Source organism: Trichechus manatus, unplaced genomic scaffold (genome assembly GCF_000243295.1).
Source record: "Trichechus manatus latirostris isolate Lorelei unplaced genomic scaffold, TriManLat1.0 scaffold00313, whole genome shotgun sequence".
In the NCBI taxonomy this organism is placed as follows: domain Eukaryota; kingdom Metazoa; phylum Chordata; class Mammalia; order Sirenia; family Trichechidae; genus Trichechus; species Trichechus manatus.
Genome location: NW_004444249.1, coordinates 214794 through 227969, shown reverse-complemented (window position 1 = coordinate 227969; position 13176 = coordinate 214794). Strand labels below are relative to the sequence as shown.

Sequence of the window (13176 nt, the reverse complement as noted above, 5' to 3'; positions counted from 1 at the left end):
CCCTACAGGACAGAGTAGAGCTGCCCCACAGGGTTTCCAAGGAGCGCCTGTAGATTTGAACTGCCTACGTTTTTGATTAGCAGCCAAACAACCACTGTACCACCAAGGCCCCAACTTTACTATTAGCTGCTTACAATTTACCAAGTTTCATTATACCATTTTCTCCTTCGTTCTCAAACTCAGGACATAAAAATATAAGCAGAAGAAATGAAGCATGTTTTATTTTTAGGAGCATTACCTTTTTATTATGAGATTTTGATTAGCAATAAATTTAAAACAATTCTTAACAAAATAGTTATGCATGTCTGATAACTGAAATATGGGACCCACAGGCTCATATATTCACACTAGAAATGAAAAAGTCACTACTATATCATACAAAATCCCTACAGAATTTATACATAAAACAATGAGAACTTCAGAGCTACGTAGCCCTCTAAAGGGGTAAGTAATCCAATGGTGCTTTGTTTAAAACCTCAGCTGTATTCCTCTTGCCATATGTATTGGATCCCACACTGGTCAGCGGGAGGACGGCACCAAGATTGTTGCTGGATCGAAGTAGATAGTTTGCCAGGCGTTGGGTTGCACAAGGGGCAGTGTTGCGTTTCCATTTTTCCACCTGATGACTGGTAACATAAAACAAATGTGGAAGATCAGAGGCTTCATATCTGGAAGGATACAACTGTATGATGAAACTAAAGGAAATATTCTCAGATAAGTAACTAAACGTTTTGGATTGAAAATATTTGGATGACTGACAGATTTTTTCGACACCTTAAAGATGCTGCAAAATTAATTTTTAACTTGCAAATTATATAACGCACACTCCATTTCCTAGTATGATTCTTTCCTTGGAAATTCAGAATAAGTTCTAGATAATGAAAAAAAAAAGGTCTGTGCCTTATATTCTTCTGAATCTTGTTGATGAATTTATTTCCCCATATACAAAATGGATTTGCATAAACAGTTAAGTGCTCAACTACTAATCAAAAAGTTGGACGTTTGAGTCCACTCAGAGATGCCTTGGAAGAAAGGCCTGGCAGTTACTTCTGAAATGTCCCAGACTTGGAAACCCTATGGAGCACAGTTCTACTCTAATACACATGGGGTTGCTATGAGTTGGAATCAATTCCATGGCAACTGGTAATTGGTGAAAAATGGATTTAAAATGTAAAGTGTATCTGTAACCTGGAATGTGTGGAAGTTTTTCAAGAATATTCATTTCCCAAATGTTTTCAACAAGAATTAAGCAGTATTATTTTTTGTTAAGTTCCCTGAGATCATTGAATTAGGAGTGTTATGAGTGAAAAGTCTCAAGGAAATCAAATTTATCACTTGTTCAGGCACTCTGACTGTTGTGGTGTGGGAGGTCTATTACTCTTAGCATAAAAACATGAATGTTACCATCTTCCTGCCACCTTCTTAGTTCCTATGCTTTTAATAATTTTAATGCTAGGACTAGGCTAAATGTTAAAACCGAAAGACTTTTTATGTCAGTGGTATTATTATACACCACATTCTTTCAGCTACCTGGAACAACTGCATAATAATATTATAGGTAAATCAGAAATGATAATCATGATTAAATGAGTCATTGGAATTTTAACTTCTGTTGCTACTTACAGAAATTACTCATATCAGCTCTATTTATTTCTGTATTACCTTTTATTTAAATGTGCTTTCAAAATGGTATTGTAAATTGATAAGAAGAATTGCATTATTCTCTGCTGATTATTAAGAAAGCTAGGAAAATGTATGTTTTAGTTTCATCTCCATCGAAATCAAAATATTGGTGAAACTTAGGGTATGTGTAAAGTGAGAAAGAAATGCACATGTGGGGCTAAAACTCAATGTCCCGGAAGCCAGTGGAGACAGATAATTTGGGGCAAAATTTAATGAACCTTATCTCAGTGCATTTATTTTGTGTGTGGAGTAATTCGTTATCTGTACTTCTGTGTAGAGATAGCTTAATGGCAGAAATTTTAAAGTTTTATCTGAAACTTCAGGAGTTTTACGCCCATATTTCCTCTCAAATACAGAAAACTCTGTTTATAGAATCAGGTAAAGTGGTTATCTGTTGAGTGTAAGTGTACGCTGACAAACCAATTACTCAGGCGAAAGGAAACCCACTTTGGGACCTAATTAACTGGTCTACATATCAATCTTATGCATACTATCTGTTCAATTATTTATTTCTCTTTGCATGTGTACTAAGCATGGCCAATGTGCATTTCAAAAGAATGATTTAATGCTTTTTAAGAGTTGAACCAGTAATTACATATATTGGATATTATATTCTTAAAGATGATAAACTTTTCCTGAAAAACAGCAGGAATTGCAATTTGGCCCAGACAGTTCAGACTAACACATTTAAAGTAATAAAGGAAATTATGGGCCAAATTGGTAAAGTTCAAAGGGATATCTGTCCCAAAATATGTTTGGCAAATATCTGGAGCAGAGTGTGAAATATTCTATACGCCAAATGTCTGAGGGGTAACTTGAAAATTGGTCTTAAGGTCAATGAGAGATTTTAAAATTATTTTGAACACATCAGCTGCTCTGAGGGAGAAAAATGTGGCAATTTGCTTCTGTAGAGATTACAGCCTTGGAAACCCAATCAGGGTCGGATTAGTAAGCATGGTATGCACCCGTTTGCATTAAGCAAGGTATGCACAGGCTTAATTGTATTTACTTGCTAACGTGTGGTGAGCGGTTTCACCTGGGTTTCACCACTCCTTTGACGTCATGGGGGACAGGAGAAATTGTGCACCGCAGATTGGTTGGGAAGGCACAATCAGGCCTGTGCGTACCTTGCTTACTGGGCAATCTGGTCCTGCAGGCTATGGCGCAGTCCTTCTCTGTCCTGCAGGGTTACTATGAGTTGGAAAAGACTCCACTGCAGAGGGTCTGGTTTTTAATTTGAGTTAGTTGGAAGGGCCATTGTTCTACTTAAAAGAAGTATTAAGAGCCTGCAGCTTTGTTGTTTCCTAAACTGTAACACTGCTTTTCCAAACAAGAATTTTCATCTAAGCGTACTGTTCAACACATACAAGATTCTGTCCAACACAACCACTAAGATAAAAAAGGTGTCTAAAATAGCTAGCGAGAAGCATCACGTCCCTACCTTAAGGTGTCTTTCCTCACTGATTGCCTGGGCAGACAAGGCCTGCCAGCTAATGCTGACCACTTGGAAGCACATACGCACATGGAAATTCTTGGCTTTAAGAGATTTTAAACAGTGACAACTGTAGGTCAAACTCCAACTTCTAAATTTTCTCTCTAAAAACATCTCAGTTTCAAGGACTTTAAGAATGATCTGGTTATCCTGCTCTCTACTCTTAACATTCGTGTTTGGAGGTATGTAAACTCCTAAGCGAGCTTAGTTTGGTCCCAATATAATTATGTTTTTGACTACCATCTGATTACATGCCAGGCAGATATGTATAACAGAGTGTGAAATAGTTGGTGGACAAGTATGTGATCCTTTTGCCTCAGTCATGCTTACAAAGTAAAATAAATATTATTTTTTGATATGGCTTTGTGAAAGGAGTTTGCTCCTTCTTAATCCCCTCTCATATAAATATAAAAGTTGGAAAATTCACAAAAGAAAAGATCAAATCTCATGACATGGAATAATAAATCTATATTACCTTTAATTTTTGGAGATGTTTAATTAAAATTTGAGACATTTTCTACATAGGTTTTTCTCGGCTATTTCAGAGACCGACAGAACATTACATGGTTGCACAGCTCAGGATAATAAAACCTCCTCCCTTAAAACAAAATGTCCAAGACACTAATTTCAGGAAACACATTAAAAAGCAATTTTTACAATGTTTTAGAAACATTTCTGATAACAATTCCAAATAAGAGATTGTGAGACTAATGTAAAAATAATTTGACAGTAATGTTATGTACTATCTTATTCCTGAGTGAAGTTCACTTCATAATAAGAAAACATGCATGAAGACAATTTGATTAAAGATGCATAGCAAATGCCTGTTTTTAATGAAAGAAAAGATTCAAGATACAGATAGAAATACTAGGTAACACCGCTAATTTTCCTGTCGTCATTCAACTGTTCTGCTAGTTTATCAGAAACTTCATGTCAGTTTTAAGGTTATTTTTATCCATGAAAAAGCCAGTCAGTTCTGAGAAGAACACCCCGTAAACAAGACAAGCCCTGAAATGCCCAAGAAAACCTTCTGATGATTTCTGCTATTTGTTAAATGTAGGTGTAGTAGAATTATTTGCATATGGCCACAAACCTCCATCACAACAAAAAACACCCCAAAGGAAAAGAAAGACAAGATGCTGATAGTTTTTTTTTCTATTTTAAAAAATTTTATTTTGGTAAAATATATATAACAAAACATTTGTCATTTGAACCATTTTTAAGAGTATAATTCAATGACATTAGCTATATTCACCATGTTGTACAACCATCATCACTGTTCACTTCTAAAGGGTTTTCATCACCCCAAACAGAAACTCAATATTGTTTAAGCAATAACTACGGATTCCTCTCTTTGCCTAGCCTCTGGTAATCACTAATCAACTTGGGTCTCTGTGCATTTGCCTGTTCTGTATATTTCATATAAGTGGGGTCATATAATATTTGTCCTTTTGTTTCTGACATTTACGTAGCATAATGTCAAGTTTCATGCATGTGATAGCATGTATCACGGATTCATTTCTCTTTATGGCTGAATAATATTCCGTTGTATGAGTATACCACATTTTGCTTATTCATTCATCTGTTGATGGACACTTGGGTTGTTTTCACCTTTTGGCTACTGTGAACAATGCTGTAAATAACACTGGTGTACAAATATCTATTTGAGAGCCTGCTTTCAAGACTTTTTAGGTGTATGCCTAGGAATGGAATTGCTGGGTCATTTGGTAATTTTATACTTAACTTTTTGAGAAAGTGCCAGACTGTTTTCCACAGTGGCTGCACCATTTTACATTCCCACCAGCAATGCATGAAGGTTTCAGTTTCTCCTAGATGCTGATAGTTTTAATGTGGACAGTTCTAATGTGAATTACAGCAAACTCGTTTCAAAAGTAAACATAATTTTCCTTGGTCTTATAGAGTATGTAAGTTCAGTCCCGTGAGACTAGCTGGAGTCAAAACTGATTTCCACACAAGCAAATCCTCATTATGTTATTTATGACATATGAATGGAGCTGGACTTAAGAATTTGAAATAAGTGGCAAATTAAAATTTTAAAGGCCTGCTGTTTGAAATGTATAATTACTGCTGACATTTTCACCTGGCATAGTTTTCAGACTTTTTTAAAACATTACTTTCTTCTTAGGAAGTCCTGATGCAAATGCTACTTAATTATAATATTTCAAGAAGTATGGATTTACATTTAGAGCAGCTCAGAAGAAATCTCATGGAGAATGATTTTTTTATATATAACTCTCTTTCATTAACAGAACAGCTCGCAATATAGAATGAATCCCCTACCAGCAAATGGCCCCTTACCTAGTTCTTCTAACTTCTTAAAAACTTTAATTTGCTTCCTAATTATTTCCATATATTTCAATTTCCAAAAGGAGATGTAAAAGCTTTGGATATTGCCAAAGCCCTCTGAGAAAAAGAAAATTTATGTAAATATACAATAAAATTCCACCTTATGTAAAATACATGTTTTACTTAAGCATTTCTCCACTTTGTTTCAGAATCAGGTTAACATAGCAGAAATTACTAGTTTGGGGTTGTCCTGCTTCTTCTTCTGGCTTTGCCCTCTTAGTTCTTGACAAAACTGGGACTATCCATTCTTGTCTGTCAGAAGTTCTATCAGAGAGATTCATCAGCTACTGGCATTATTCTTTAAAGAGCACAGAATTCAAGGAACAACTGAATAGCTTAAGGTTCTCTTCTTAAGCATGATTTAGCTAGAAATCTAATGGCACAAAGGTTGCTATTTATGTACCAAAAGCAAAACCAAACCCGTTGCCGTCGAGTCGATTCCGAGCACTATTTAATTCTAAGTTTTCCAAGTTTACGAAAACCCCCAGCATTTAGAAGTTACTAACCTTTCAATGGATGCAGCTTTCAGATGTTTAATGCAACAGACAGGTCAGAGAGAACTACTGGCAGCTTTAGGATGGATATTGCTTCTCAAATTTTCTGAGAAGAATAACCCAGCACTGAAATCAAGAATTTCTAATAGCTCTGACTTAATGGAATTTTAAACTAGAACCTCATTAAGACAACAATAACAAGCTGGTATTTTTTAACTTAGTCTACAGGGATCATAATTTCTATTGCTATAGACCCTTAGTACTGTTTAAGCAATTTTCAAATATTTTCAAAATTTTTACTTCCCCAGTTTCCTTCTCCAAAAATCTGGAAATTTAATATTCTAGTATATTATCACCTTAGCTTGTCTCTGAAATAGCAAGTATGCTCTTCTCTGAATAAGTACTGCTTTCCTAGAAACAGGAAATTGTTTACCTTTTAATGTTTCAGAGTCAGCAATACCAGAAAAATGCCTTTGATGGCAAGAAAGCTACATGAAAAAATCCCAAACATGCGTTCACTTGCTAACTAGTAATCCAGCTCTTATATACCCTTCTCACCTTTCTCAGCTCTGACATCAGGCAGCTCAGAGAGACTCTGTCATTAATTTCCATAGCTGTAGACAGAAAGTGCCTCACAGACAGCAGAAGCAGATGGGTCATTATTACATTAACACATCGGTAAATATTAACGTAGTAGATACAGAGTGTCTTTGTGTAGTTAATGGTGTGCAATACACAGCAGAAGTTTGAATTTTACATCTTTGTAAAATACCAGAGTCAGTTTTCAAGGCTTAAATGAAGTATGGTCTAGTAAGAAGTTCATAAAAAGAGGTGATTAAATGTAACAACAAATGCGTTTATAAGGAAAAGGGGAAGCCAGGGACATTGAAGAGATACAACTAAATCCATGTGACCCAAATGGCTTAATTGCACGGACATTCTGAAAGACTGATATATACGGGAAAGGTATATAAACAAAGGACATAAAAATCAGAAAACCCATTTATAATGATGTGTGTGAGAGGACCGGAAGGCATAAAAGATAATTTTCAGACCACAAATTTGTTTGTCTGTACTTACGTGCAGTTACATAACTATGTGCAGTCAAGCTGACTTTTTCCATTAATTATTGCATAGAAATATCACAAAATTATTTTGAAGGAACAGACTTTTACCTTTAGCTTCATGAGAAAATTATAAATAGCTTGACTCACCAATGTACTCTCTAGTTTGCTAAAATAACTGGTTACCTTGAATATTCTCTAAAATGTTTTTTCTTTTCTTTTTTTCTTATATTTCTAAGTCATACATAAGTTATATTCCATGTTATAACAACTTTAATATCATATTCAGCAACTAAAATACATTCTGTCAGTAAAAACTGTGCATATCTGTGTAGTTGAAAAAATAGGAAAGTTCCCCAAGCAAAAACGTAAGTTAGCTAATTTCATCTACTTCTTTAAAGCTTAGTAACATAGTTTGAAGGATCCCTGGTGGCACAATGGTTAAGAGCTTGGCTACTAACTGAAAGGTGGGCGGTTGGAACCCAACAGCTGCTTTATGGGAGAAAAGTCCTGGCGATCTGCTCCTGTAATGATTTATAGCCTAGGAAACCTATAAAGCAGTTCTACTCTATTCTATAGGGTCGCTGTGAGTCGGAATTGACTCAATGGCATGTCTCTAATCCACATATTTATCTATTTTATTTTAATAAACTTTTCCCCCTCTTAGATATTAAAGATGCCAAACATAACATTTAAAACTTGATTCTCCCTCACCTACTGGGAAAAGTAATGTTATAAAGAAAATGTTCCACCTCAGAAACGAATAGAAGAACTTATTATATTTTTTTAAGGACCACCATGTGCCAGGCACAGTTATTTAATTTATTTGTGATTCCTCACTTCATTTTCACACCTCTAAGCTGGGTGTCAGTTGCTGCAACTGACAGATGATGAAACAGCTTTTGAGAATATAGGTGACTTGATTAAGGTTACATGGCTACTCAGGAGCAGAGTGAAATTCAAGTTCTCATCTATCTGTCCTAGGATATTTATTCTCTTGGTTAAAAGGGATCTCTGGTCCCATATACTAAATTACCAATAGCTTCCTCTAAGTATTGTGTCTTATAATAGTACTTTGAATGGTTTTGTCTTAGCCACACGTAACCTTAGGTTGGCTTTGTATAATGTTTCGGGTCAATATCTACCCCAATCTCAAGTAGCTTCAGGTTTTACGTGCTTTTTCTGTACAGATGAAAGTGGAGGTGGTAGGTGACAATTATGAGTCTCTTTACATGGCAACTTCAATTACCAGATCATGAGCTCCTTCCTAAAGGACAAACATCACTTATCACTCATCCTTGTATCCTCTCTAATCCTGCTATTCGAAGTGTGGGTTAGGTGCTGGTGGCTTCCGTGTTATCTGGGAGCCCGTTAGAAATGTAGCACCTCAGGCCTCAAACCAGGTCTACTGAATCAGAATCTGCATTTTAACAAGATCCTCAAGTGATTGTATGCACATCAAGTTTGGAGAAAAACTGTCCTATAGTGCGTTACATTTACTCATTAACTCAGTAAATATTTACTGAGCACTCTGTGACAGGGATTGTTCTAGGTCCTACAGATACACAATGAACAAAGCAAAGTCCCTCTTCTCAGGCAACCTGAGTATCATGGATCGAATTGTGTCCCTCAAAAATATCTTGGCTAGGTCATGATTCCCAGTATTGTGTGGTTGTCCTCCATTTTGTGACTGTAATTTTATGTTAAAGAGGATTAGGGTGGGATTGTAACATCCTTACTAAGGTCACATCCCTGATCCAACGTAAAGGGAGTTTCCCTGGGGTGTGGCCTGCACCTCCTTTTATCTTATAAGAGATAAAAGGAAAGGGAAACAAGCAGAGAGTTGGGGACCTCATACCACCAAGAAAGCAGTGCCAGGAGCAGAGCGCGTTCTTTGGACTTGAGGTCCCTGCGCAGAGAAGCTCCTAGTCCAGGGGAAGATTGATGAGAAGGCCTACAGAGAGAGAAAGCCTTTCCCTGGAGCTGACACCCTGAATTTGGGTTTCTAGCCTACTAGACTGTGAGCAAATAAATTTCTCTTTGTTAAAACCATCCACTTGGGTATTTCTGTTATAGCAGCACTGGATGACTAAGACACTGAGTCTGTGGAGGAAACAAAGGCAAAGCAAGTAAACAAATAAATATGTAATTAAAAATGATGGCAAAGACTGTGGAGGAAGAAAAATGGTGACACTGAAATTGAATCCTAAAACTTAATATCTAACCAAGCAAAGGGTGATGGAGGAAGTACTTATGATCAATGAAACTATCTGTGCAAGTTCAAGTGAATGATGGGGAAAGTGGTGTAAAGATGATGCTGGAGTCATCAGCAGGGGCCTGATGGTGCAGGGCTCTGAAGACTATGTTAAAGACTTTGGATTCATTCTAAGGGCATTGAGAAGCTACTTGAGGGATCTAAGCAGGGTTGTGACATGCTTTGCTTTGCATTTTTAAAACATTAGTCTGATTGCTGTGTGTAAAATGGATCAGAGGGTTGTTGTTATCTGCTGTCGATTAGGTTCTGACTCATAGTGACCCTCTTTACACTAATAAAAGAAGCACAACAAAATATCCCTCCAATCATTACACATAATAATCAAACAATAATTTCTTCCACCAGATTCTCCATCCAGAGGACCACCCCTTGATCTCAACCCACCAAGTATCATCTCCAAGATGTCCGGTTCTAATAGTGACTGTAAATGTATGAAGGAGTGATTCACTAAAGCTTCATTATTAGGAATAGATACACAGCATTTAACTTTTAGTTCAGCACAGGTACCTCCTTGAGCCACAGTAATTATGTCCAAAGCTGTCTGATTTTGGAACACCACCTTCCTCATGGCTGCAGTTTCTTCATTTAAGGCAGCCAGTCCATGTTCCGTGGCTTTCAAGGCTGAGGAGACAAATTTGTGCAAAATTTTAATCTTAGCCATAATATTAAGATTTTCCATACTAGAGGTGAATATCTTTTATTATAAGTAAGTGTGCTGGCCAAAAAATGCCACGTATTACTTTGAGCAGGATTTCTATGGTATGAAGTATACACAGAGTGAGAAGATTTTGTAACACTGTGTCTGAAGATGTTTTTACTAATTTTGCTTCTGTAGCCACAGCTTTTAAGCACCCAGGCAAGGCCTTGGCTACAGGATCTAGTTTTAAACTGTAATAAGCTACCAAAACCCCCAAAAAGCCCAAACCCATTGCAGTCGAGTTGATTCCAACTCATAGTAACTCTATAGGACAGGGTAGAACTGCCCCATAGGGTTTCCAAGGAGCAACTGGAGGATTCGAACTGCCAACATTTTGGTTAGCAGCTGAATGCTTAACCATTACACCACCAGGGTTTCGTAATAAGCTACAGGTCTCTTTATTTCCATGTTCTTGAATCAACATCCCCAGGGCTTGACCCGCTAATTTATGGATATACCACGAAAAGACGTCTTTGTCTACTTAGTTCATGCCCTAGGTATTGAACTTGAGACAGACAAAGCTGTTATTTATCCTTGGAGACCCTGTGCCCCTTCTCGCTAATTGTTGCAAAAGGTATAATGAATCAGCTTGACTGTCTTTGAGAATATCAGAGCCTAAAAATTATCTACATATTGAATAGTGAAGGACATGCTCAGGAATTTCTGATGAGACACAAGATCTTTGCCTTCTAGGCAGATTATGTACAAGATAAAGTTAACTTTACAATGTTTGTTAAGAGCAAGCCAGTAATTAAAGAAAATTTTGCCATTTACCAGAGAGAAAGCCAAATTTTAGTTTTGTATACCATTTGGTATTTAAATCTTATAAATAAACCTATCAAATCTTAGTTTTAACTATAAGAAATAACTTTTTATAGTACACATTTTAAAGTGGCAAAAATGAACACATTCATTAGCAGACCCAGATATACATATACATGTATCCTCTCTGTAGCATATGAAAAATATAAAGCAAAAGTACATAAAATGAAATTATAATGAGTATCTATTAACTCAGTTTAGTAACAGTCCAAGGTTTTAAGTTATCTAAAGGTCTTAAAAATTATTTTAAGCTTACATACCATAAAACATAATTATTGTTGAAATAAAGTTTATCAGAATTACAACATGATTTAGTTAAAACACAAACTTTCTTCTTTCCATGATTTAAAATATTTGGTAGAATCAATGCTAGCTTTTTCTCTCAGTAAACTTGGATAAATTAGGAAAAATATACCCATGTAGAATAAAAATGTACACTTACACTTAACAATGGTAACTCAGAGAAAACATAACTGTTTCTATTAAACCCAAATTATTAAACTAGTCTAGTTTGTCAAAGATATGTCTAAATTATGTGAACTTAAATTTTTTTTTAGCTTCTATAATATATATTTTTTCAAATTGAAACTATTTAAGGTGGAATCTTTAATTTATATAACAGCTTATTTATTTCTAAAATAATCTGAATAAAGTCCTTGAAGGCATATTATAATCTGATTTGATACCATCTGGAGGTACAAAAATATTACATTTTCATAAGCCTATCTTCTGCACGCCTTAAAGAATCTTATATTGAAATAATTTTAGAATAATTTTTGTCATTTTGAGGCCTTATTATACTAATCAAAATAAACAATTCATCTTTTTTTTTTTTTTAGTGTACTTTCCAAATGAACCAATGTATATAAAACAATTTCTCTAAGTGATCACAAAATATCTAAATCATTTTTAGTGAAATTATACATTTAGAAAGATTGGTGCAAGAATTAGGAATGAGAGAACACATAGGAAGAAGCATATTTTCTTGAAAAAGAAAAGGAATGAGACTTAAAATGACCCCATGAAAGTTAGCAATCAAGCCCCAAACCTAACAGCAGGCAGGACAACCAGAGAGAGCTCTCTCTAGATCAAAGCCGAACTCTCAAAATAAAAAGTGAGACATAAGGAGACCATCAATAATTTTAGACAGCAGCACACTCTTAAACAGCACAACACAGAACAAAGCAAATAAGAATCCAGTTCTCTAAAGTAGCTACTACAAACTGCAAGTTGATTTTGATAAGGTTGACCCATTTCTACAGAAAGAAAAACAGGTTTTTGGTCCATAATTTTATTAACTTGCCAGATGGAGGGGTTCCAGATCCTTTGAACTCGGCTGAATCCATTTTAAAATGTACCTGAGGCCTTTGTTGGACCCACTCCAACTGTCCTTATCAGACTCAGTCTCATTTCCCTTCGGTCTAGTCCAAGGAGAGTGTTTGAATAACAAATAACAAAACCTGAACATCAAACAAAAGTTCCTCAAAGTGACCACTACAGATTCAATTCTTGGTATAGTTAATGCACTTCTAAGAAACTACAACATGTGACACCGGAGTGAAAAAGACAAAACAAATGAGAACTCAGTTCCCCAAAGTAGCCACTTCAAATTCAAGTCATCTTTGGTTTAGTCAATCCACTAAAAAACCCACAACATGCAGCTCCTTACTGAGAAGACATGTAAGAACCAGGGTTTTAGGAGAGGGGAGAAGGAAATTTAGAACAGAAGGAGTCCATGCTTAAAATCTCTAAGACGACTAGACTAACACTGAGGTCCTCATCAAAGGGCTGTCTGAAGGAACATAAAATAGACAGAACAAAACGGTGACTCACCAAGATGACGTCTGAGCTCTAATCCCAAGTCATGCCTAGCCTGAATTGCTTTAATAAATCTGGGAGCTCAAAACGCAAAGCGAGTGGAGCTTGGACCCGGGAGACACTAGACTTACCCCTTGTACTCCATGGTTGACTAGGGATCAGCGGACACAAGGAGTTCTGTGGATGTCAGCACATGGTCACTCATAAACCTTGGGGTTGGTTGGGTGAGGGTCTTCTCTGGATCCCGTTTCTGACACCAAATAACTGTCAAACAACTCAAAACACTTAACAGATTGCTCTGCAGATTTAATAGACAACTTTAAAGTTGGGCAGAATGTCATTACCGAGTAAATCAGTGCTCCCATTAATTTTTTCAGGGTGTTTATATATCTTTTCATGAGGAACTTTGAACAAAAATTTTTTCATTGGTTGATGATTATATCATAATACATACATCTTATAAG

The 13176-nt window shown here is 36.1% G+C and overlaps 1 protein-coding gene across 1 annotated transcript; it reads right to left on the bottom strand.

The window, feature by feature from the left end:
• Window positions 1–246: 246 nt before the first annotated feature.
• Window positions 247–12857, bottom strand: IAPP (islet amyloid polypeptide). The gene is made up of 2 exons (XM_023725459.1): window positions 12844–12857; window positions 247–668 (listed from the first exon to the last, which is right to left on the bottom strand). The coding sequence occupies exons 1-2, from the start codon at window positions 12855–12857 to the stop codon at window positions 437–439; spliced, it is 246 nt and encodes an 81-aa protein (XP_023581227.1). The 3' UTR covers window positions 247–436.
• Between the last annotated feature and the right edge of the window lie 319 nt (window positions 12858–13176).